At 34.6% G+C, this 22,504-nt stretch overlaps 1 protein-coding gene across 1 annotated transcript in view; it reads left to right on the top strand.

Annotated features, from left to right (window-relative positions):
• Positions 1-270: 270 nt before the first annotated feature.
• Positions 271-22,504, top strand: part of FANCB (FA complementation group B) — a 77,305-nt gene continuing 55,071 nt past the window's right edge. Inside the window, 6 exon segments of the mRNA XM_063660415.1 lie at positions 271-450; positions 3,782-4,802; positions 10,011-10,163; positions 11,397-11,489; positions 16,184-16,318; positions 18,680-18,846. Of these exon segments, the coding sequence (XP_063516485.1) occupies positions 3,852-4,802; positions 10,011-10,163; positions 11,397-11,489; positions 16,184-16,318; positions 18,680-18,846 (1,499 nt within the window). The 5' untranslated portion in view covers positions 271-450; positions 3,782-3,851.

Genomic DNA, 22,504 nt, shown 5'->3' with positions numbered 1-22,504 from the left:
AATCAGGTTTTCCTTACTCCTATCACACTTAAGTTATTGGTAAGTGAACCAGAGCATTGTACTGATTAAACATTAGTTGTGATATTTAACGTTAAAATAATACAATTCATACAGAGGTGATTTTTGTTTTTGATATTAAGAAATCTGAAAAACTTTGAATAGGTAGTAAAAGATGATGAATTCTTAGAGCTTTACCTCAGGATGTGTAATTTTCATGCTTTTCCTTTCTAGAAATCTAGGAAACCTGACATGGGACCTTTGGTAAATACATTATTATTCATACATTTTGATGGAATATAACTAATATGTTTATTTTCTCTAAACCATAGTTTCGTAAGTATAAGCCACACCTTTGATTTACCTACCCTATCTTCTTTACTGATGAAGCTGAAACTACTTTGTGATGCCTGTTGTCCCAGATCTTTCTGTTAATTGCCTAACAACAAACCAGTAAGCCAATGACTTCTTTTTTTCTTATTTACCTGTTTTTATTGACACATTGTAATTGTATATATCTAGAGAGTACAGTTTGATGTTTTGATACATATATTGTATAATGGTCAAGTCAGGGTATTTAGTGTATCCTTCCCTCATGAATGTATCCTTTCTTCCTGGTAAGAACATTCAAAAACATCTAGTTATTTTGTAATAAGTAATAAATCACACCTCAGTGTTAACTATCTTTACCCTACTGTGTAATAGGACACTAGAACATATTCCTCCTATCTAATTGTAGCTTTGTACCCTTTGAGCAACCCCTCCCCATCCTCCCATCCTCTCTCCTTTTCCCAGTCTCTGATAACCAGTATTCTGCTCTCTGCTTCTATGATAGCAACTCTTTTAAAAAAATTTTAGATTCCAGATATTAGTGAGATCATGTGGTATTTGTCTTTTTGTGATTGGCTTATTTCACTTAACATGATGTCTTCCAAGTCCATCCATGTTGTTACAAATGACAGGATTTCATTTAATTTTGTGGCTGTACTAATAGTATTCCATGCTATGCACCAAAAATTGGTATCTACATCAGATTTTTTAATCCACTGATTCATTGTTGGACACTTGGTTTGATTCCATATTTTGGCTATTGTAAATACTGCTGAATAAACATGGGGGTGTAGACATCTCTGACATTGATTTCATTCCTTTGGATATAGACCCAGTAGTGGGATTCTGGATCATATGGTAGTACTATTTTTAGTTTTTTGAGGAACTTCCATACTGTTTTCCATAGTGGCTATACTAATTTACATTCCTACCAGCAGTGTGTAAGTGTTCCTTTTTCTCCACGTGCTTGCCAACCTTTGTTATCCTTTGTCTTTTTAATGATAGCCATTCAAACTGGAATTAGGTGGTATCTCATTGTGGTTTTGATTTGTGTCTCCTTGATGATTAGTGATACTGAGCATTTTTTTGGTATACCTTTTGACCATTTGTGTGTCTTCTTTCGAGATATGTCTATTAAGTTATTTTGTCCATTTAAAAAATTGGGATATTGCTGTTCTTTATACATTCTGATATTAATCCCCTGTCAGATGTATAGTTTGCAAATGTTTTCTTACATTTTGTAGGTCGTCTCTTTACTTTTTTTTTTTTTTTTGGCTATGCAAAAGCTTTTCAATTTGATGTAATCTCATTTGTCTCTTTTTGCTTTTGTTGACTGTGCTTTTGAGATCTTATTTAAAAAAATCCTTGCCCAGCCCAATGTCATAAAATGTTTCCCCTATGTTTTGTTCTGGTAGTGTAATAATTTCAGGTTTACATTTAAGCCTTTAATCCATTTTGAGTTGATTTTTTATATGGTGAGAGGTAGGAGTCTGGTCTCTGCATGTGGATATCCAGTTTCCCAGCACCATCATTTATTGAACAGACTGTCCTTTCCCCAATGTGTGGTTCTTGGCACCTTTGTCAAAAATTAGTTGGTTGTTGGTGCATGAATTTATTTACGGCCTCTCCATTGTGTTCCATTTGTCCATGTGTCTGTTTTTATGTCAGTACCATGCTGTTTCAGTTACTATAGCTTTGTGGTATATTTTGAAGTCAGGTAGTATGATGCTTTTAGGTTCATTCTTTTTGCTCAGTATTGCTTTGGCTATTAGGGGTCTTTTGTGGTCCCATATGAATTTCAGGATTGTTTTTTCTATTTCTGTGAAGAATGTCATTGATATTTTGCTAGACATTGCACTAAGTCTATAGATTGCTTTGGGTAGTATGGCCATTTTAACAGTATTAATTCTACCAATCCATGAGCATGGGATCTTTCCATTACTTTATGTCATCTTAATTTTTTTCATCAGTATATTATAGTTTTCATTGTAGAGATCATTGACCTTTTTGGTTAACTTTATTTCTAATTATCTTATTTTTTTTTGTAGCTTTTGTAAATGGAATTGTTTTCTTGATTTCTTTTTCAGATAGTTTGCTTTTTAGCAAGTAGAAATGCTGCTGATTTTTGTATGTTGATTTTGTATCCTGTGACTTTACTGAATTTATTAGTTCTAACAGTTTTTTGGTGGAGTCTTTAGGGTTTTCTCTGTATAAGATTATGGCATCTGCAAACAAGGACAGTTTTGCATTCTCCTTTCCAATTTGGATGTCTTTTATTTCTTTCTCTTGCCTAATTGCTTTGGCTAGGATTTCTTGTATGCAGTATATAGAAGATTGAGTAAAGAGGTATCAACAACTTTTTTTATACATGTGTTCAATATTGAGGATATTCTTTTGTCCTTTATTTTACTAATTCTCTCAAGTTGCCTTTCTTACAATGAGTTTGTTCAGAATAAGGGAATGCATGCCAGGGCAGAGTGGTAGTTAAAAGTGTAGACTCCAGAGTCAGAAGGCCCCTTTTCCAAACTAGCACCATTGCTGATTTCTGTTAACTGTGGATTAGTGTTGTAACCTTGGAAAATTTTCTTATCTTCTTTAAAATAAGGCTTTCTTGCTTAAAAGGTAGAATAATAAGGGTACTTATTTTAAGACAATAGTTATTAGAATTAAATAATGCATGTATTGTACCTGCCATATAATAAGCTTGAATGATTGATATTATTTAATTCTTGTGTTCATTATAATAAATTATGTTAATCCTCTATTTTTTCTAATTTGAATAAGAATAGTGACTTTGTTGGGTCATACAAATGCATACAAAGGCATTGCCTTTGTAAACTAAGATTTATTTTTATTAATCCTATGGAGATTTTTTAAAGCCTTGTTACAGCAGCTCCTATTTTTATTCCTGGGGTTTCTTTTTTGTCTTAGAGCCTGTATAGGCTCCTGTCTCTAGAAAGCAGAAGCCCAATTGCCTGGGCTGTGGGAGAAGTATAATTGAAAATCAACGTATTTGGGGAGAGTGAGTTGCAAGACAAGTAAACCACTAATTGAATTGTCATTCTAAAGGGGCTAAGGCAGAGAGTGGGAAACCACATTAGAGTTGTTAGGTTTGAAACAGAGAAGTATAACCCTTAAGCAATTTTCTGAGCCAGAACAAATATCTGAAGTCACTTTTAATAGAGCATCTAAAGCTTTAAATATATGCCGTTAACACATTTAGTTATCTTTTTTGATATGGTTATTTGTATTCTTAGCAAACTTTTTTAAAGCGTCTACAGAAATAATATTTAGGATTTTTTTTATAAGTATGATATTGTCAAAATAGTATAAAAAGCTTAAAATGTTTACTTAATAAAATGTGTAGTTATCTATGTTGTAGTTCTCTAACAGAAACGTGTTTTCTTTTCAACCCTTCCTACTTCATGGCAGTTTTTCCTCATTTCTTTTTTAGGTTTAGAAACATCAACTGGAATCAATTTGCATTTGAAAATTAGATCAGCACAAAGACTTGATATTGTGGAATGACTAGCAAACAAGCAATGTCATCTAACGAACAAGAAAGGCTCTTGTGTTATAATGGGGAAGTCCTTGTTTTCCAGTTGTCTAAAGGAAATTTTGCAGATAAAGAGCCTACAAAAACACCCATATTACATGTCAGAAGAATGATATTTGACAGAGGAACAAAAGTATTTGTTCAGAAGTCCACTGGATTTTTTACCATAAAGGAAGAAAACTCTCATTTAAAAATCATGTGTTGCAACTGTGTGTCAGATTTCAGAACTGGAATTAATCTCCCTTACATTGTGATAGAAAAAAATAAAAAGAATAATGTTTTTGAATATTTTTTACTAATCCTTCACAGTACCAATAAATTTGAAATGCGTTTGAGTTTTACACTAGGCTATGAGATGAAGGATGGCCTAAGGGTCCTTAATGGCCCTTTAATTTTATGGAGGCATATCAAAGCATTCTTCTTTATCTCTTCTCAAACTGGCAAAGTTGTTAGTGTGTCAGGTAACTTTTCCTCTATTCAGTGGGCAGGGGAGATTGAAAATTTAGGTATGGTTTTATTGGGACTAAAGGAATGTTGTTTATCTGAGGAAGAATGTACTCAAGAGCCTTCAAAATCAGATTATGCAATTTGGAATACCAAATTTTGTGTATATTCTCTTGAAAGTCAAGAAGTATTAAGTGATATATACATTATTCCTCCTGCTTACAGCAGTGTGGTGACTTGTGTACATATTTGTGCAACTGAGATCATCAACAACCAGTTAAGAATATCTCTCATTGCCCTTACTCGAAAGAATCAGCTGATTTCATTTCAGAATGGAACTCCTAAAAGTGTGTGCCAGCTTCCATTTGGAGATCCTTGTGCAGTTCAGCTTATGGATTCAGGTGGAGGAAACCTCTTTTTCGTTGTATCCTTTATATCCAGTAATGCTTGTGCTGTATGGAAAGAGAACTTTCAGGTACAACACTTATTGTGATAATAATTCAGTTGGTGGTCTCAGACCTTTTAAACATTTGTATACTTCATAGAGTTCATTCTGGAGTCTTATTGTCTAAGTCAATTTTCAGTTCTGTACTTGAAATGATATATATTACATTGTTCTTTTTTCTTAAGTTTATCTGAGTACAACCTGATGGTGTTTTTTTTGTCTTGCCATTTTGAGTCATAAAGCCTTTGAGTTGTTTGGAAATGTGTAAATACATATGTAACTATAATTATGTATTTATTTTTCTATTATAACTTTCTAATTTTTATTAATATGCTAGTAGATGTGCATTTTCACTTACAATAAGATTATTAGTGATTTGACTAGATAGATAAGCCTTCCTGGAAAATTCAAATCAGTTTTTCATATTTTTATTTTTTTATATATTTTTTGAGACAGGGTCTTGCTTTGTCACCCAGGTTGGAGTGCAGTGGCGTGATCTCGGCTCACTGCAGCCTCCGCCTCCCAGGTTCAAGCAGTTCTCCTGCCTCAGCCTGCCGAGTAGCTGGGATTACAGGCATGTGCTGCCACACCTGGCTAATTTTTATATTTTTAGTAGAGATGGGGTTTCACCATGTTGGCCAGGCTGGTTTCAAACTCCTGACTTCAAGTGGTCCGCCTGCCTCGGCCTCCCAAAGTGCTGGGATTACAGGCGTGAGTCACCATGCCCGGCCAACTTTTTAAACATTTATAATTATCTATTTAAATTTACTTGTTGTCTCTGATTCATTTCTGAAAGTGAAATATAGAGAAATTCCTTGAAATCTGGAGAGACAAATAATTGTTCTCCATAGACAAGTGGTAAGCATTACTTTTTCTAAAAACTTACTCAGAGATTTTTGTTATGTTATATTTTGAAATGCAGAACTGACCTTTGAAAAAGTATTCACTTTTTTAAGTTTGGAAATTGCTGTAAAATGTTCACTGGTATTGAGTGTTAAGTAACAGGTAAAAAGGCACAGAAAACCAATAGGAAATTAGAGTTTTGTAACTGGATGTCTCCACCAATAATATTTCTCTGACTCTGTATTTTTGGGTAATGTTGCATCCTCCTGCTTTAAAATGTATTCAGTTATGTGATTTGAAGTGTTTATGAATTAAGACAAATCATCATTACTAGTTAGAAATGTCTCTTCCAAAAGTAGTACACTATACAACTTTTAGTTTTTGTGCTACTTAGGAGAAAAAAGCAGATATTGCCTTATTTTGTATGCCCTGTCCATTTAATTAGAAGCTCAATGAAGATTTTTATCATTATATTATCACCTCTATATGGAATATTGTTAAATGTTTTAGAAAGTTTGAAATTCATTTTTAAATGTGAATCATTATTGTTTGTGTGGGGGGAGGAATGTCAAGTTGGAATTGTGAATCAGGCTTTGCCTTACCAAGTACTTTTATATTAATAGGGATTATTTTGAATTTCTGTAATACATGTGTATCCTCTATAATACATAGAGAATGCAAAAGGAAAATAATTTGAAAGCTATCCTATTTTATTTTGAAAGCAATCTTTTAAAAGGACATTATACATTTATTTGAAAGTTATTTGGATTTGTCTTTTTCTATTCTCTTTTCCTTTAAAGAAATGGTAGGGGAAAAACATCTGGTATACCCTATAGCCTTTTACTGTAGTCAAGATAATATAATAGAAAGAACACACTTACCCTGGGTTTGAATCCCAACTGCGACACTTACCAGTGTTACCTTAAGGAATGTAATTCTTGTGAACTCATTTTCCTCCTATATGAAATTTGGGATCATTCTGACTTTGAGAGGGGAGAATTAAGTCAAATGACATTGTAAAGTGTCTTGCACAGAGCTTGACACACAGGAGGAACTCAGTAAGTAGTAGCTATTACTCTGTTATATTACTGTTAGACAAAAGCCAGGGCTGTCATCAGTTACTTGCACCTACTCAAGATCCCCTATTCACCTAGATAAGGAAAAAACAATTCCTTTATATGTCATTAATTGCAATCCTTACTCTCTTGAAGTGGGTCCCCTGCTTGGACCCTGTAACGCTTTGCCACTAACATGTTACCCAAGGCAGGAGACTGCATCATTCCCTGTAGGTGGACCTATAATTGCTGCTTCCCTGACCCGAAGTTGTATTCTAGTGCACTCTTTCTACAACGGACCACTGTCTTTTCCACATGTTACTTACCTAAGTCCCTACTGACTTACCCCGTAAGTTGCTTCTTCAGGAATTCTGTGCTTCTAACCTGCTCTCAAATGCCCTGTTTTAAAAGCTCTGGAATTCACCTTGATATCTACAAGTAAGTGCTTCAAAGTTGCCTCTAACCCTGCCACTTTGGGCATATTCAGGTCCTGCTTCTATCTTGGTGTTACATTTATACTCAACTTCTTAAAAAAAAAAGGGAAATATTAGTTTAGGGTAAAATATTCAGTTACTTTAAAAACAGAAATAAGGCTGGGCATGATGGCTCACGCCTGTAATCCCAGCATTTCAGGCTGCCGAGGCAGGCAGATCACTTGAAGTCAGGAGTTCAAGAGCAGCTTGGCCAACATGGCGCGTGCCTGTAGTCCCAGCTACTCAGGAGGCTGAGGCATGAGAATGGCTTGAACCTGGGAGGTGGAGGTTGCAGTGAGCTGAGATCGCCCCACTGCACTCCAGCCTGGTTGACAGAGCAAGATCTGTCTGCAAAAAAAAAAAAAAAAAAAAATTAATTAATTAAAAAAAACAGAAATAAGAGTTAAGAATCTAGAAATAAAGTGGGAGTAGAAATAATTATGCCAAAAACCCAGGTTAAGAGAAGTAATTACACTTGAACAATTACCTTTAGTTTTAACAGTTAAGGCAAAAAGGTAAATATGGTGGGTTTTACAACTGAAGGGAACATACTACAAGGGAAAAGATTTTTTTCTAACATTAAGTTCTGAAAAGAATTTACCGTTTGTGGTATTTTGTAAAAGGTTTTGAGTAATAAGGCGAATGCCTTATTAAATAATAAGGTGGGTCTTTGATAGCAGTTTTCCCCCAAAATAGAAAGCAATAGAAGCAGTTTTCCTTTGGGTTGGCTATGGATTCATCCATCCATCTATCCTTTTATTACCTCATTCCAAGAAGGAATTAAGCCAGCTTACAAAGATAGGTAAAATACAAACAAGCATAAATTAGAGTAAATAACGAAAATAAGGTTAGTGTTTTCCCAGATCAACACTTCATAAAAGCCCAAGATATGATGTTTAATGTGGTAATAGGACTTGAAACAGAGCTGAATCTAAAGGAATACATGATTAGCTTTTTTCTTCTTAGGCTTTCTCTCTTGAGTAGAAATTGTCTCTGCAAGTTTTGACAAGAATCTATGTGGCAGGCTTTTCAAAATTGAGGTCATTGGCCGAGTGTAGTGGCCCCCATTTGTAATCCCAGTGCTTTCGGAGGCCAAGGTAGGAGAATTGCTTGAGGCCTGGAGTTTGAGACCAGCCTGGGCAACATAATGAGATCCCCCATCTGTACAAAAAATTAAAAAATTAGCTGGGCGTGGTGGCATATGCCTGTAGTCCCAGCTACTTGGGAGACCAAGGTGGGAAGATTGTTAGAGCCCAGGAGTTCAAGGCTGTAGTGAGCTGTAATTGTGCCACTGCACTCCAGCCAGGGCAACAGAATGGGACCCTGTCCCCCAAAAAAAAATCAATCTGTCAATAAAATTGAGGTCATTGTCAAGTATACCCGAAGCATAGCTATTGGTGTGTTGTCGATAGAGGTTAATGTGTTCTGGTGCTGTGCTGTCTAATATGGTAGCCACTATCCAGATGTAGTTATTCAGCTTTTGAAATGTGGCTAGTCTGAATTAAAACATGTTATGAATGTCAACCATCAAATTTCAAAGATGAATAGAAATGGAAACATCTCTCAATTTTTTAATGATTACATTGAATTGAAATGACAATATTTTAGATATATTGTGTTAGATACATTAAAATTTCATCTTTTTACTGCTACCAGAAAATTTAAAATTATATGCCTTATATTTGGGGCTTACTTACCCTTCTATTGGATGGCACTATTCTAGAGCTATAGATTGCAAATATGTGTGTGCACACTTGCATGCATACATAGTTCTGTGCTGTTTGCCTGCCAAACACATTCTTATTACTAATGTCTTTTCCCATAGTCCATTATACTCCATGATACTGGTGGGAGAAAGGGAGGATATGGGTTTACAGATAAGCTGTCTCTCTGCACAAGTGAAGAATCAACTTTGGAAATTAGCCTTATAGGGGAAGATTCATATTTCGGTATGTGGGTTGAAGAGCCTTACTTTCATTCTTGCTCTAATGTGAGCTAGCTTCCTGTATCATCTAGATGATGTATCTGTGCTCCTGGAATTCTGAGAAGGGGTTTTAGATTTTTTGTCTCAGGGAGAAGGGGAATTTGATCCTCATGGTGTTAGTTTACCCTGGGACCAATCTTGAGGCTTTCAGCTATATGTACCTTTAAGAAGTTGTCCTCTATTTTAAACTTGAGGTCTCAGGTTCTGATATAAACTGACCAAATCATTCCGTGAGGCTAGGATGGTTCTGGCTGTCCCACTTTTAGGACCCCTCACCTGTGTACCCAATACTAGCTGTATTCCCCTCCACACCCACATCAGGGTTTAAGGTTTTAAGCTCATCTTGACTCTATTATAGGTTATTTTCCATTAAGAGCTCTTAAGGTGTCTACTAGTACTGTCTGGTTACCTAATGCAACTGAATTCCTTGGGTAATTTGTCTGATCATAAATACATATACACTAAGACTTATGGGAATGAGGGTCATCCTTAAATTAGCTGTGCAAGAGAAAGAATCTTCACTAGAGTTTGACTCATGATAAATGTTAGAATTTCCAAAGGTTAGTGATGAAAAGTGTTAGAACTTATAAATAGATTACAATAAAATTTTGATATAGAAATCAAGAACGTGACAGTCCTGATTGTTCAGGACAAACCTGAATAAAATGTTAAATCTAAGTACCTTGCTATTTATAAAGTTGTTATAACTCTTATATTTCCTCATACCCTAATATCTTTATTTTATTTTAGTTTTTACTATTTTCATTACTCATTTATAAGACCGAGTTTTACAAATTACAACTACATGAAACAAAAGGACTTTATTTATTTCACATTTGATTTTTTCTTGTCTGTTCCTCCTATAATGCTCCCTTTCTTTTAGGTTGCTGCTAAATGGGAAAAACTTAGCTTAGTACTGATAGATGACTTTATTGGAAGTGGAACTGAACAAGTACTCCTGCTTTTTAAGGACTCCTTGAACTCAGATTGCCTGACTTCATTTAAAATAACAGATCTTGGAAAAATAAATTATTCAGTAAGTTCTATTTACTTATTATATGGTATTTTAAGAACCATTTTAGAAAATTTAAGTGCTCAAAAGCTTTGACCTATCATTTAAATATTGGTGGTTTTATACTTAAAATTTTGAACTTTAAAAATATATAGATTGAATCTTTTAAGTATATACATTGCATCTCCTTTCAACAAATGTTGTACAAATTGACCATGCTTTTGATATAAATTTGAATTATAGTACATTTGGTGATCACTTAAGTGACGGCAGTACTATAAATTAACTTTATTCTTGCTTCTGAAAATCACATTTTATACCAATAAATATAATATTGGGTTAAATAAGGAATAAAATGAAGCAAAACTGCTTTAGTAAAGGAAGTAACAGCTCACAATATCTTGAGATATTGGACATAAGGGAAATTATGCCCCTGAAGTTTCAGATCAATACAAAATCTCTCTAAGCCTCAGTTTTTTCATTTGTAAAATTAGCATAGTTTTAATTTTCTCCAGTTATGGGATTTTAGGATTTTTTTAGAAAGCTAATGAGAGCTCAGGAATTCAAGGCTGCAGTGAGTGAGCTATGATTATTATGTTGCACTTCAAGCTGGGTGTCGGAGCAAGACACTGTCTCTTAAATAAATAAATGGAAAAATGTTTACTCTTTAAAGAGAAAGCTAACCAGCTGATACTTGGTAAAGCAGTATATAAAGGTTACGTGGTAGTAGTAGGAATCATAATAACTTTTTTCTAGTTACAAGAAGATGATGGGGAAAATACATAGTTTGCCTTTTTTTTTTGGAGACAGAGTCTCGCTCTGTCATGCCTAGGCTGGAGTGCAGTGGTGCAATGTCGGCTCACTGCAACCTCTGCCCCCGGGGTTCAAACGATCCTCCTGCCTCAGCCTCCCAGGTAGCTGGGATTACAGGTGCGCGCCACTATGCCCGGCTAATTTTTTGTATTTTTAGTAGAGACAGGGTTTCACCATGTTGGTCAGGCTGGTCTTGAACTCCTGACCTCAGGTGATCTGCCCACCTTGGCCTCCCAAAGTGCTGGGATTACAGGCATGAGCCACTGCGTCCGGCCTATAGTTTGCCTTTTATAAAATAGTGTGTAGCATGGGAAACTGTTCTGACTGGATATACTTTAATTGTATTTTGTTAGTTTTATGAATTTTGAATTGTTGCAAAATTTCAGTCTTAGTGTATTTATTTATTTATTTATTTATTTATTTATTTATTTATTTATTTATTAGAGTGAACCATCGTATTGCAATGAAGATGACTTATTTGAAGACAAACAAGAGAATCGTTACCTGGTGGTTCCACCTCTAGAAACAGGACTGAAAGTTAGTGTCTGTTTGCTTCTTTTGCTTTTTGATTAGTGTTATTCTAAATGAAGGAAAGAACATTGAAAGAAAGATTCTTAAAGTATAAGCAACTTGGTGCATGGGGAAAAATGATATTTCAAAGGATCTTTATCTTTTTGGCACCTCTGTACAAATATTGTGATATTACTTATAAATGTATCATCTAAACATGATACCTTTTTTGTAGTAAGACTATATAGATTTAATAAGCCTCATGAGAGAAAATAGAAGCAGCTCACTTTTGAAAACACATTCTTTCTGGGATCAGTATTCCACAGTATCTTTTTAGAGTAGCAGTGAATATGATAGATCATAATACATTCCAGACATGAACAGTTTACTCTCATATTTTCCATAAAAAGCTCCCTAAAAGAGTTTTTTTTCCCCCAAATGTACCAAGGTAATGAACATTCCCTGTAAAATACTAGGCTTTGCAAAGAAATGTAAAAACAAAACAAAATAAAAAAAACCTAATGATTGTCTGTGATTCCACTACTTTGCAATAACCAATTTTAACACTTTGGCATGTATATTCTTGCAGATTTTTAAATGAATATGCGCATTACATAGAAATGTGATTATAAGATGTATGTTCTTTTGTAAGCTGCCTTTTTTGTTTATAGCATTTTCAAATATACAGAAACATTCCAGGAATACAATGATTATCTCTGTATCCCCAATACATTCAACTCTTGTTACTTTAAAAAATCTTATTGGCCTCATGTGTTTGTGTTTGTGTGTGTATGTGTGTATATATTTTTGTAGAACCATTTAAAAGTTGCAAATGTTATATTTCACTCATAGGTATTTCAGCAGGAATCTCCTAAAAATAAGGATATTCTCCTCATGCAACTACAATACCATTATCAAAGTTAGAAAATTATTAATGATCCCTTAATCTTATTTGCTATCTTGTCCATATTCAGATATATTTAGTTATCAAAAAAGTTTTTATAACTGTTGTTTCCAGGATCCAATCAATCAAAGTTTTTACTCGCATTTGATTATATCTCTTATTGGTCTTTTTATCTAGAATAATTCCCCCTTCCGCCTTTTAAAAATTATGCTAAAGAGGAGGCCACACTAGTTATATCCTCTCTTTTGGATTTGTCTCTTTTCTTGCTGTGTTATTGAACTTTTTCTTCTTTGCCTAGGGTTGGAAAACTTTTTCTGGAAAGGGCCAGGTGGTAAATATTTATATTTTGCAGGTTGTTTTAAAATTATTTTGCAACTATTTCATTATTAGAGTGAGTTCACTTTAATAAATGCTTATTGAACGCATATTAGACATGAATTTGAACAACAGATAAATATCATAACAGACAGAACCATGAATGAAGGCATTGATCTATTCAAAATTTTTGTACCCTGAACAAAGTAAAAGTAATAAGACAAATTGTGAAAAAAGAAATTGTAATACATGACAAAATATTAATTTTCTTAATATAAATGTACATTCTTCTATAGTATTTTTGTGAATGTATAGTGGCCCAACCTTCTCAGAGGAAAAGTTATTATGGTTGCTAAAATATGAATTACTTATGTCTTTTTACTCTTGCAGTTTCATCACTTCTAGAAATCTCTTCTAAGGATGGAGATGATTTTACAAGAATGTTTATGTAGTATTTATAAACTACAATATTGGTCCAAATCTAAACATACATCATTAGGAGTATGATAAGTAAATTGTGATGTGCCTGAACTATGGAATACTATGTAGCTGTCAAAAAGAATAATGTATATTTTTATACTGATTTAGAAATGATGCCAAAATTTATGAAAGCATGACTTTATGAAAGGCTTAATTTATGAAGCAGGACCAACTCTCCTGATTAAAACTGAAAATGATAGATGAAGTCTCCTTTAAAAACATTCTTAGAAGCTTCAAAAAGCTGACACTGTAAGAATAAATTGTCAAATCAAACTTTCAAGGCTGGAACCCAGAGAGATAAGTAGAACACTGATGCTACTTTTGCCCTGGGAGCACGTGTATTGAACTTAAATTGGTGGTGCCCCAGGCATCTGACAGAAACAAACAGAAAATTCTGTCTGGAAACACACATTCATCCTAGCCCTCATAAATCTCACAAGTAATTTTTCAAAGAAAATGAGCTGTCCACAGAATAACTAAGCACATAAAGAAAAAAGGCATCATGAGTAATTATTCACAGAAAATAACCAAACAGCATCTCTTTCAAGCAGAAACACACTGAAATAAAAAACTCAATAGATGACTTTAACAGTTAAAGAGATGAAAGAGATACAGAGCAAATTAGTGAACCCGAATATATGAGAAAAATTGTCCAGAATGTAGCACAGAGACAGGGAAAATATGAAAGGCTTTAAACAACATTAAGGGAAGGAAGGGAGGAATGGAGGTGGTGGATAACAGATAGTTGAATATCCATTTTGTTTCAAGTATCCACATGTTACCAGTAGCTTTCAATGTAGATAATAAAGTTCTAAATGCTGGAAGGCCTTTTAGAGATGAACAAGCCTGCCTTTGCACCATTTTGCACATGACATAACAAATAGAGAGCCAGAAAGGTTAAGTGACTTGCAGAGCTAGAACTAGAGTCTATTTCACTGTTCTTTCTCCCCTGAAATTTGTTTTCCAATCAGTTACTGGAAGGGGAGATGGGGAGACCAGGACCTTAGAGAATCTTGTACACATGTACACAGATGTTCATAGCAGCATTGTTTGTAACACTGCACAACTGAGCATAACCCAAATACCCATCAATTGGAGAGTGGAGAAGTAAATTGTGGTAGTCATATGATGGAATACTGTAAAGCAATGGAAGGAATGAACTACAGCTACTAGTGACAACATGGGCAACTCTAAAGCCTGATACATGCAGAACGATTCCATTTATAAAAGGTTCAGAAGCAAAACACACAAAAAACTTAAAATACTCCTCAAGAATTCATACAAAGGTTGTAAAATTTGAAGACAGGCAAGGAAATTATCTTAAAAGGCCAGGGTAATATTGACTCCAGGGGAGAAAGGGCAATTATGATTGTGGAGGGCCCCTGGGCAGCTCCTGGAATGCTACTTTTTGATTTGGGTGGAATTACATGGGTGTCGGCTTCATTATTAGTCTGTAAAATGTTATTTTGTACTGTGCATTCTTCTGCACGTATGATAGAGATCACAATAAAGAACAAAAAAGTAAGGTTCAGTGTCGTCCAGTACGATATGCTCCTGTATTTGGTTTTGGGTGGGTTTTTGTTTGTGCAAAGGAAAAAGCATTCCTTAACATGCACATGGAAAAGTTCTGGGAAGGTACACAGTCTATTGGTTTTGCAAATGGGATTGGGCATCTAGGAAGAGAAGGTGAGGTGTACTTTCACATTGTTTAAATTTCTTACCACGTGTCTAATTTATTTTTGTAGTTTTGTAGCAAAACTTCACAGCCAAGATTATTTAACTACTCTACTCAATCACTATATTGTCCTGGAGTAAGGCCCATGTTAAGGAGGAAGGAAGAGTGAACACTGATAATTTTCGAGGGTGCATTTCAATCTGCCCACATAGTTTTTTCTTCTACTCCCCACCCCTCCAGTAGCTCAGTTGTGGCTACATACCTTTGATGGGTACATCTGCCTCCCCCTGTCACAAATTACTGAGTGATGGAGTGTGAATCATGTGCAGCCCACAGAACTAGGTCAACATAAGAAGTTTTAAAATATTAGCTAGACACTTTACATACCTTATGCAATAATGTAACACATAGGAATAATTCAGTCTTCACTCTCCAGTTTCTATTTGTTGATTAAAAGAAAAAGAATTTACTTGCTTTGAAATGTAATTTAAAAGAAAAGAATCTCAAATAGTGATGCATTTTGTTGTTTAAATCTAGAAAAATATGTTTTATTAAAAGCCAGATGAATACTTAAACAGCCTCAGATATCCACCTGAAATGAAACAACTTCTATCAGTTCAATGACATGACTCTTTAAATTTTCAGTAGCAAAATATATTCTGTGAATGTTTCATCCTTAGTGCTGAAATCTAGTTATCTGGTATCATAAAAGGAATGGATTGCTGTATGCCCAGTTCAGAGCCAAATTGTTATTTTTTTCAGTAGTTTTCAGTATTTTTCAGTGGACTCTAGCACTGAGTTTATTAGCACAAAAATAAACATAGTTTGGGGGCTATTACAATTTTAATTTTATTTAAAAATTTTGCTGTAAAGGTTACATGAACAGAAAATTTCGAGCAGTATGTGATTAAAAGTGATATTTTCTATTCATTATGATGTCTTTGCTTATGTGGATGCCTTGTTTTTGAAGCAGAAACTATTTCAAAAAGAAAAAGTTATTTTGTGTGGGGTGAGTGTATTTGTAGGCCTTGATTTTTATTTACATTGATTCGAAGTTACTTAATAACTCACTAGTGAAACATGCTAATATATTGCCAATCTCTCAATTTGATACATAAGCTCTATGTTGCAGTTATTTTCTATATTTTCCTTTGAAAGAAGATACATTTTTTAAATTTAGAGACTTAAAATCTATAAACAAAACAGTTTTGCTCTGAGAAGTATTTTATTTTCTATAGAAAAATGAATTGATAGGCACATTTGGAGAAAGTATTTCCTGAATTATTGGTATGTCTGGTTTCATTTGAAATCATGTTTCTTGCAACTATTTTTCTTTCTACTTTACAGGTTTGTTTTTCTTCTTTTCGGGAATTAAGGGAGCATCTCTTGCTTAAGGAAAAAATTATTTCAAAATCTTACAAAGCTTTAATAAACCTGGTTCAAGGAAAAGATGATAATACATCAAGTGCAGAGGAGGTAAAAGTAATCATGTGACCATTTTATCATTTTATGAATTGAAAATCTGTAAGCTATTGAAAAGTTACTTAAATTGGAATATTAGAATATATTAGAAAATGCTGCTCAGTGGATCAAGAAGAAAAGTAGCAGAGGTTATAATGGTGGACTTTTATGACATTGAAAAATATTTGATTAAGGAGCCAATATTTTATCGATTTATAGGTAATTCTGTAGCATATTAAAATTTCAGTTATCAGGAACCTTGGGGAACAAGTCCTTTTGTTTACAGATTTAACTGTTAAACTTTTTTATTTGTATTGTTTGGATAGAAATTACTCATAAGTGAATTATGTATTTACTGACTTCTTAAATAGAATATGCTGAGTATTATTTAACTTTGTATTGGTGATGACATAATTTTATTATTAGTATAATGATTGTTCTTTTAGTCTGTTGGATTGTTTGTTTCTAAGGTTATTTTTTCCTCTAGCAAATGTTCCTACACTGCTATGGGTTTTTTTAGTCCTTCTATCTGCTTTTTATAATTTTACTCTCTTTCTCCTTGTGGCTGATCATCATAAGATCCTCCTCAGGGCTGGGCGTGGTGGCTCACGCCTGTAATTCCAGCACTTTGGGAGGCTGAGACGGGTGGATCACGAGGTCAAGAGATTGAGATAATCCTGGCCAACATGGTGAGACCCCGTCTCTACTAAAAATAGAAAAATTAGCTGGGCATGGTGGCGTGTGCCTGTAATCCCAGCTACTTGGGAGGCTGAGGTAGTAGAATAACTTGAACCTGGGAGGCGGAGGTTGCAGTGAGCTGAGATTGCGCCATTGCACTCTAGCCTGAGTGACAAGAGCGAAACTCCGTCTCAAAAAAAAAAGAACCTCCTCAGGTCTCTTATGTGGTAACTTATGTCAGTACATTAATGTAAGAAGTTAGCAAAAACTGCTGAAACTTCATAAAAATAATATTTATGCACATTAATTTCATACAGAGAAAGGCACAGCATAGCAACACTAAGTAAATCAATAAGAGCTGAACTAATATTGCATTTTATTCCCTCAAGTCACTGTAGTGCCTAGCTCTGACTTCCTTCTGGATTGACCATTCTTGTCATGGGCTATGCTTTGTGTTTGTATTTCAGTCTTAGCCATGTAAGGGTTTGGGTCCAAAATATGATCTTGTTAATGTAATAAAACATAACAAAAAAACATTGTGTTGCATTTCTATATTACTGTTCTAATTTCCTGGGAAACCTCATGAAAGTCATTGTTAAAATTGTTTCACCATTTCCTTTCCTCACCTCAATGATTTTGCCAATTTTAGAAAGGGGAAGGTTTGTTTAGAAATTAATATATTGAAACCACTATGTGCAAGGCCCCATTTTTGGCTCTTTACATTGTTAGTTTTAAAAGCAAACCTGGCAGGTAGTAAAAATTTCCCCAGGTTTCAGATGAATAGCCTGTTTCAGAACTCACAGCTACTGGCAGAAGTGTCAGATTCCTGGGAACATATTTAGTCTCCTATTGAGTGAATGCCCCTATCTTTCTTCAGTAATTACCACATAGAGAGGCAGTATAGGGTAATAGTTAAGGAAGAGCATGGGCTCTGGAACCAGTTGGCTTCAGTTCAAATCCCAGCCCTGCTACTTGCTAACTGTGTGACCCTGGGCAAGTTACATAACTTCCCTGTGCCTCATTTTTCTAATCTGTAAAATGTAGATGATAATACCACAGACCTAGGGTACTAGGGTTATTGTGTGGGTTAAATGAATTGATACACAAATGGCATTTGGAACAGTGCCTGGCGTAAAGTAAACACTCAATAGATGTTGTATATTATTATTGTCATTACTATTATTCTTATTACTACTGTTTCGAATGTTATATATCCACATGTGTGTGGAAATGAGTATGGCTTGGACTTTAAGAATAAAATTTTAGCAATAAGCTGTAAGTAGTCTAAAGGTAGTTTAATCAGTTTTATTCATACAGAAGTTTACAGTTATAGGCTTAGTGCAAGTCACTGATAAAATACAGACTGGATTATTTTCAGTATAACTGGGGTATATATTATCAGACTTTTTTTTTTTGAAAATGGACTCCAGGTTTACCTCCCTTTTGGCTCTCTGTTGGATACCCCATCTTGCCATACCCTAGTCATGCCATGCTTCTTGATCTGAATAGATAGGGAATTTTATATATTCTATACATTTCATTTTAGTAAATTGTGTATAATCTATAATATGATATGTTATTTGTTTTTAAATGTTTGGGCCATAAGCCCTAGCCAAAAGCACACTTATCTTTTTTTTTTTTTAGTTTTGCTACACATGGTACATATTTTATAATCAGTTATTTAAACTTTTTTTTTTTTATAAGGAATGTCTTGTTCCTCTTTGTGGTGAAGAAGAAAATTCTGTCCATATCTTAGATGAAAAGTTATCAGACAATTTTCAAGATTCAGAACAGCTAGTAGAGAAGATATGGTACCGTGTAATGGATGATAGCTTGGTTGTTGGAGTGAAAACTACGTCTTCTTTGAAGCTGTAAGTAAATTCCAACATGATAACACTGTCTTGATGCTCCAGAACAGTACTGTCCAATAGAAATTAATGTAAGCCACATGTGCAATTTTAAATGTTCTAGAGGCCATATTTAAAAATGTAAATAGAAGTAAGGGAAATTATTATTACTGTTTTTTTGAGACAGAGTCTCACTCTGTTGCCCAGGATGGAGCGCAGTGGGATGATCTCGGCTCACTGCAACCTCCATCTCCTGGGATCAAGCAATTCTTATGCCTCAGCGTCCCCAGTAGCTGGGATTACAGGCACGCACCATCATGCCCGGCTAGTTTTTGTATTTTTAGTAGAGACGGAGTTTTGCCATGTTGGCCAGGTTGGTCTCAAACTCCTGACCTCAAGTGATCCACCCACCTTGGCCTCCCAAAATGCTGGGACTACAGGCATGAGCTACCATGCCTGGCCATTTTAATGATATGTTTTATTTAACCCAATATATCCAAAACATTATTTTAACATGTAATTAGTATAAAAATTATTAATAAGATATTTTGCATTTATTTTTTCATACAAAGTTTTAAAAATTTGGTGTGTATTTTACATGTATAACACATCACAATTCCAACTAGCCACATTTCTAGTGCTTAATAGCCACATGTATCTAGTAGCTACTCTCTTGACCAGCACAGCTCTAGAAGTATCTCTTTTACACAAATGCATTGAGTTAATAATATGAAGAGGATGAGGTTTATGAAATTAAGATGCTATAGTCTCACGGTGAAGATAATCAAACAGCATACAGAACTTTCTAATCAAAATATTTACAGGTATTAGGGATACTTAGAGACTATTGACCAAAGTGAATAGGTAAAAATTTAGTTAAATAACAAAATATCTCTCCCTCTGATAACAGACGATATTCTCTTTTGGGATGTTGAAATCATGGATAGAGAAGTATTGTGCATGCCATCTATATCTGCAGTCTAACAAAGAGCTTTTTAGCCAAAACAGGCTAAATACAGGCATTACAGTAACTACATTGAATTTGAACCACAGGTACGCAGAGAAACCAGGTAGTGCCTTGTAATAGGTGATGGCAGTATATTTGAGCAGCTTAACACAGTAAGGGAGCCAGACTACTTATCTAGTGGGTTTGAGATATGGATTTATTGTTTTGTTTCAGTGAATTTCTAAGCTGTTTTGGGCTGGTTGATCATCTGGGTTTTTCTTCTCTCTTCTTTAATGTGCTACTCTATATTAATCAATTTTGTATTATAAAATCAGTCTTGCATTCTTGTGATAAACAGTTTGTCACTGGATTTGGTTTGCTAACCTTTGGTCAAGAATATTTGCATCTAAATTCATGAGTGAAATTGGCTTGAAATTTTCTTGAATGATACTTGCCTGATTTTAGTATCAAGGCTATACTAGTTTATAAATGAATTGAGGAATATTTCCTTTTTTGCTGTTCTCTGGAGCAGTTTGTGTAAATTTGGAATTACCTATTGCGGGATCTGGCCAGCAGCCCGCAATGCAACGGGGCTCTCTCTTTGTTCCTAGGCGGATTGGCAGGTTGAGAAATAATAGACACACACAAGATAGTGAAAGCTGGGTCCGGGGGGTCACTGCCTTCTGCCAACAATGCACTGGATATACCAGCATTTATAATTAAGGTTAGTGAGGGTGGGGGTAGGTTAGTGAGGGATTTAGGGTCGTTTGATTATGAGGTGAGATGGTCATGTGGGGATGAAGTAATTCTTTAACATAACATTTGTATGTAGAAGTACAGTATATAGAGATAAGATTTTACAATATAGTGTGTGCATCAGTAATTTCTAACAGAGCCTTAAAACGGAAACACAATCTTTCCATAACCTATGATTAGCAAGATATTAATCAGCAGTAACAATTGCAACAAAAGCTGGTTACAAACAATCCATGGAAACAGGACGTGAAGCTAGACAACCGGTTAGACCAGAAATTCTCAGAAGGGAGTATGCCTTAACCCTAAAGAGGCCTAGAAGAGCCATGGCAAGATGAGGGCGTTTATAGCCCTATCTTATCCATATGGACAGGCGCCCCCTGTGCGTCCGTTTATAGGCTCTCCACAAGGGTCGCATTCCATTCCCAGAGCTATGAACATCTGCTTTTCTGGGATAGGAATCTTGGTGATGTGAAACCTCCCTGACTGCACGTCCATTCATAGGCTCTCTGCAGGGGGAAGCACATCACGTGCTGTTGGCTCGTTCTGGCAGTCCAACCTGGCATTGTCTTTACGCAATCCTGCATGCAATTTTGTATTTACTATAATCAGGAGCATTTCATCTTTTATTCCGTAGCAGTAGTTTCAGGGGGTCTCCCTACAATTACCTACTCTTTGATATTTGGTTGTAGTCACCTGGAATGCAGTAGAAATCTGGCATTTTCTTTGTGAGGTGACTTTTAACTACTGATTCAATTTCTTTAATAGTTACAGGATTATTCACATTTTTATTTATTCTTGAATACATTTTGCTTATATTTTTCTATTAATTATTACACTTATTGGCATAAGTTGTTCCTAAGATCCTCTTTAGATATTTATCACTGTGTTGTTAGTGTTTGTCAGTGTCTTTTTATTCCAAATCTTATTTGTGTCTTCTTTTTCCTTGATCTTGCCAGAGTTTCATCCATTTTATTAGATCTTTTCAAATAATTAAATTTTTTGTTGATCTTCAATTGTGTATTCCCTGTTCATTTCTGATCCCTTATTATTTCCTTTTACTTTATTTGGATGTATTCTGTTATTCTTTTTCTAAATATTTGACAATGACATGATTAAGTGCAGATTTCTTTTTTTTTTTTTTTTTCTTCCTTTAGATTGTTGAGCTTCCTCAAACTCTTTTGTTTCTTCTGGCAATTCAAAAAATTATTAGTTCTTAATTCTCAAAATACTGATGCTTCCTAACTTTCTCTAGTATCTGTCTCCTTCTGGAACTTCAGTTAGTACTCTGGTAGACCTTCTCATTCCATACTCTATGTCTCAACATCTCTTTCGTATTTTCTATTCACCTGGATAATTTCTTCTGATCTGTATTCTTTTCACTAATTTTATCTTCAGTTCTTTCTATTCAGCTATTTAATCCAGTCATTGAGTTTCTAAGTTTTGTTATTATTTGTATTATCGTAAGTTTTATTCTTTCTTTTTTAGATCTGCCTGGTAATTTTTTATTCTCTATTTTCTGTCTTGTCTTTTTTTTCATATGCTAAATAGAATTACTTAAAAATGTTTTTATATATAGAACATTTGAAACATACAAGGAGAATAGTGTGGTGAACCTTTCTGCCCATCACTCTGCTCCAGTAATTATCAACTCATTGCTAATCTTGTTTCATCTATACCTCCATGCACTCCTCACCCCCATCCCCCAGATTATTTTGAAGCACTCAAAGGCATTATATTATTTCATCTGTAACTATTCCAGTGTATGTATCTAAAAAATAAGAACTTATATAATTACCCCCCAAAAATTATCAGTAATTCCCCCAGTAAATGGTCAAATTTCCCATTTCTGAATTTAAAAATATTTTTTCAAATCGTGAGCCAGATAAGGACTATAAATTGGACTTGACTGTTATCTCTAAGTCCTTTGTAATCTGTAGGTATCCTTTTTCTGTCTTTTTTTTCATGCAAAGTGTATTTTAT

This window comes from Pongo pygmaeus, chromosome X (assembly GCF_028885625.2).
Source record: "Pongo pygmaeus isolate AG05252 chromosome X, NHGRI_mPonPyg2-v2.0_pri, whole genome shotgun sequence".
In the NCBI taxonomy this organism is placed as follows: domain Eukaryota; kingdom Metazoa; phylum Chordata; class Mammalia; order Primates; family Hominidae; genus Pongo; species Pongo pygmaeus.
The sequence above is the reverse complement of the archived record's forward strand: the minus strand, read 5'-3'. Positions and strand labels throughout refer to the sequence as shown.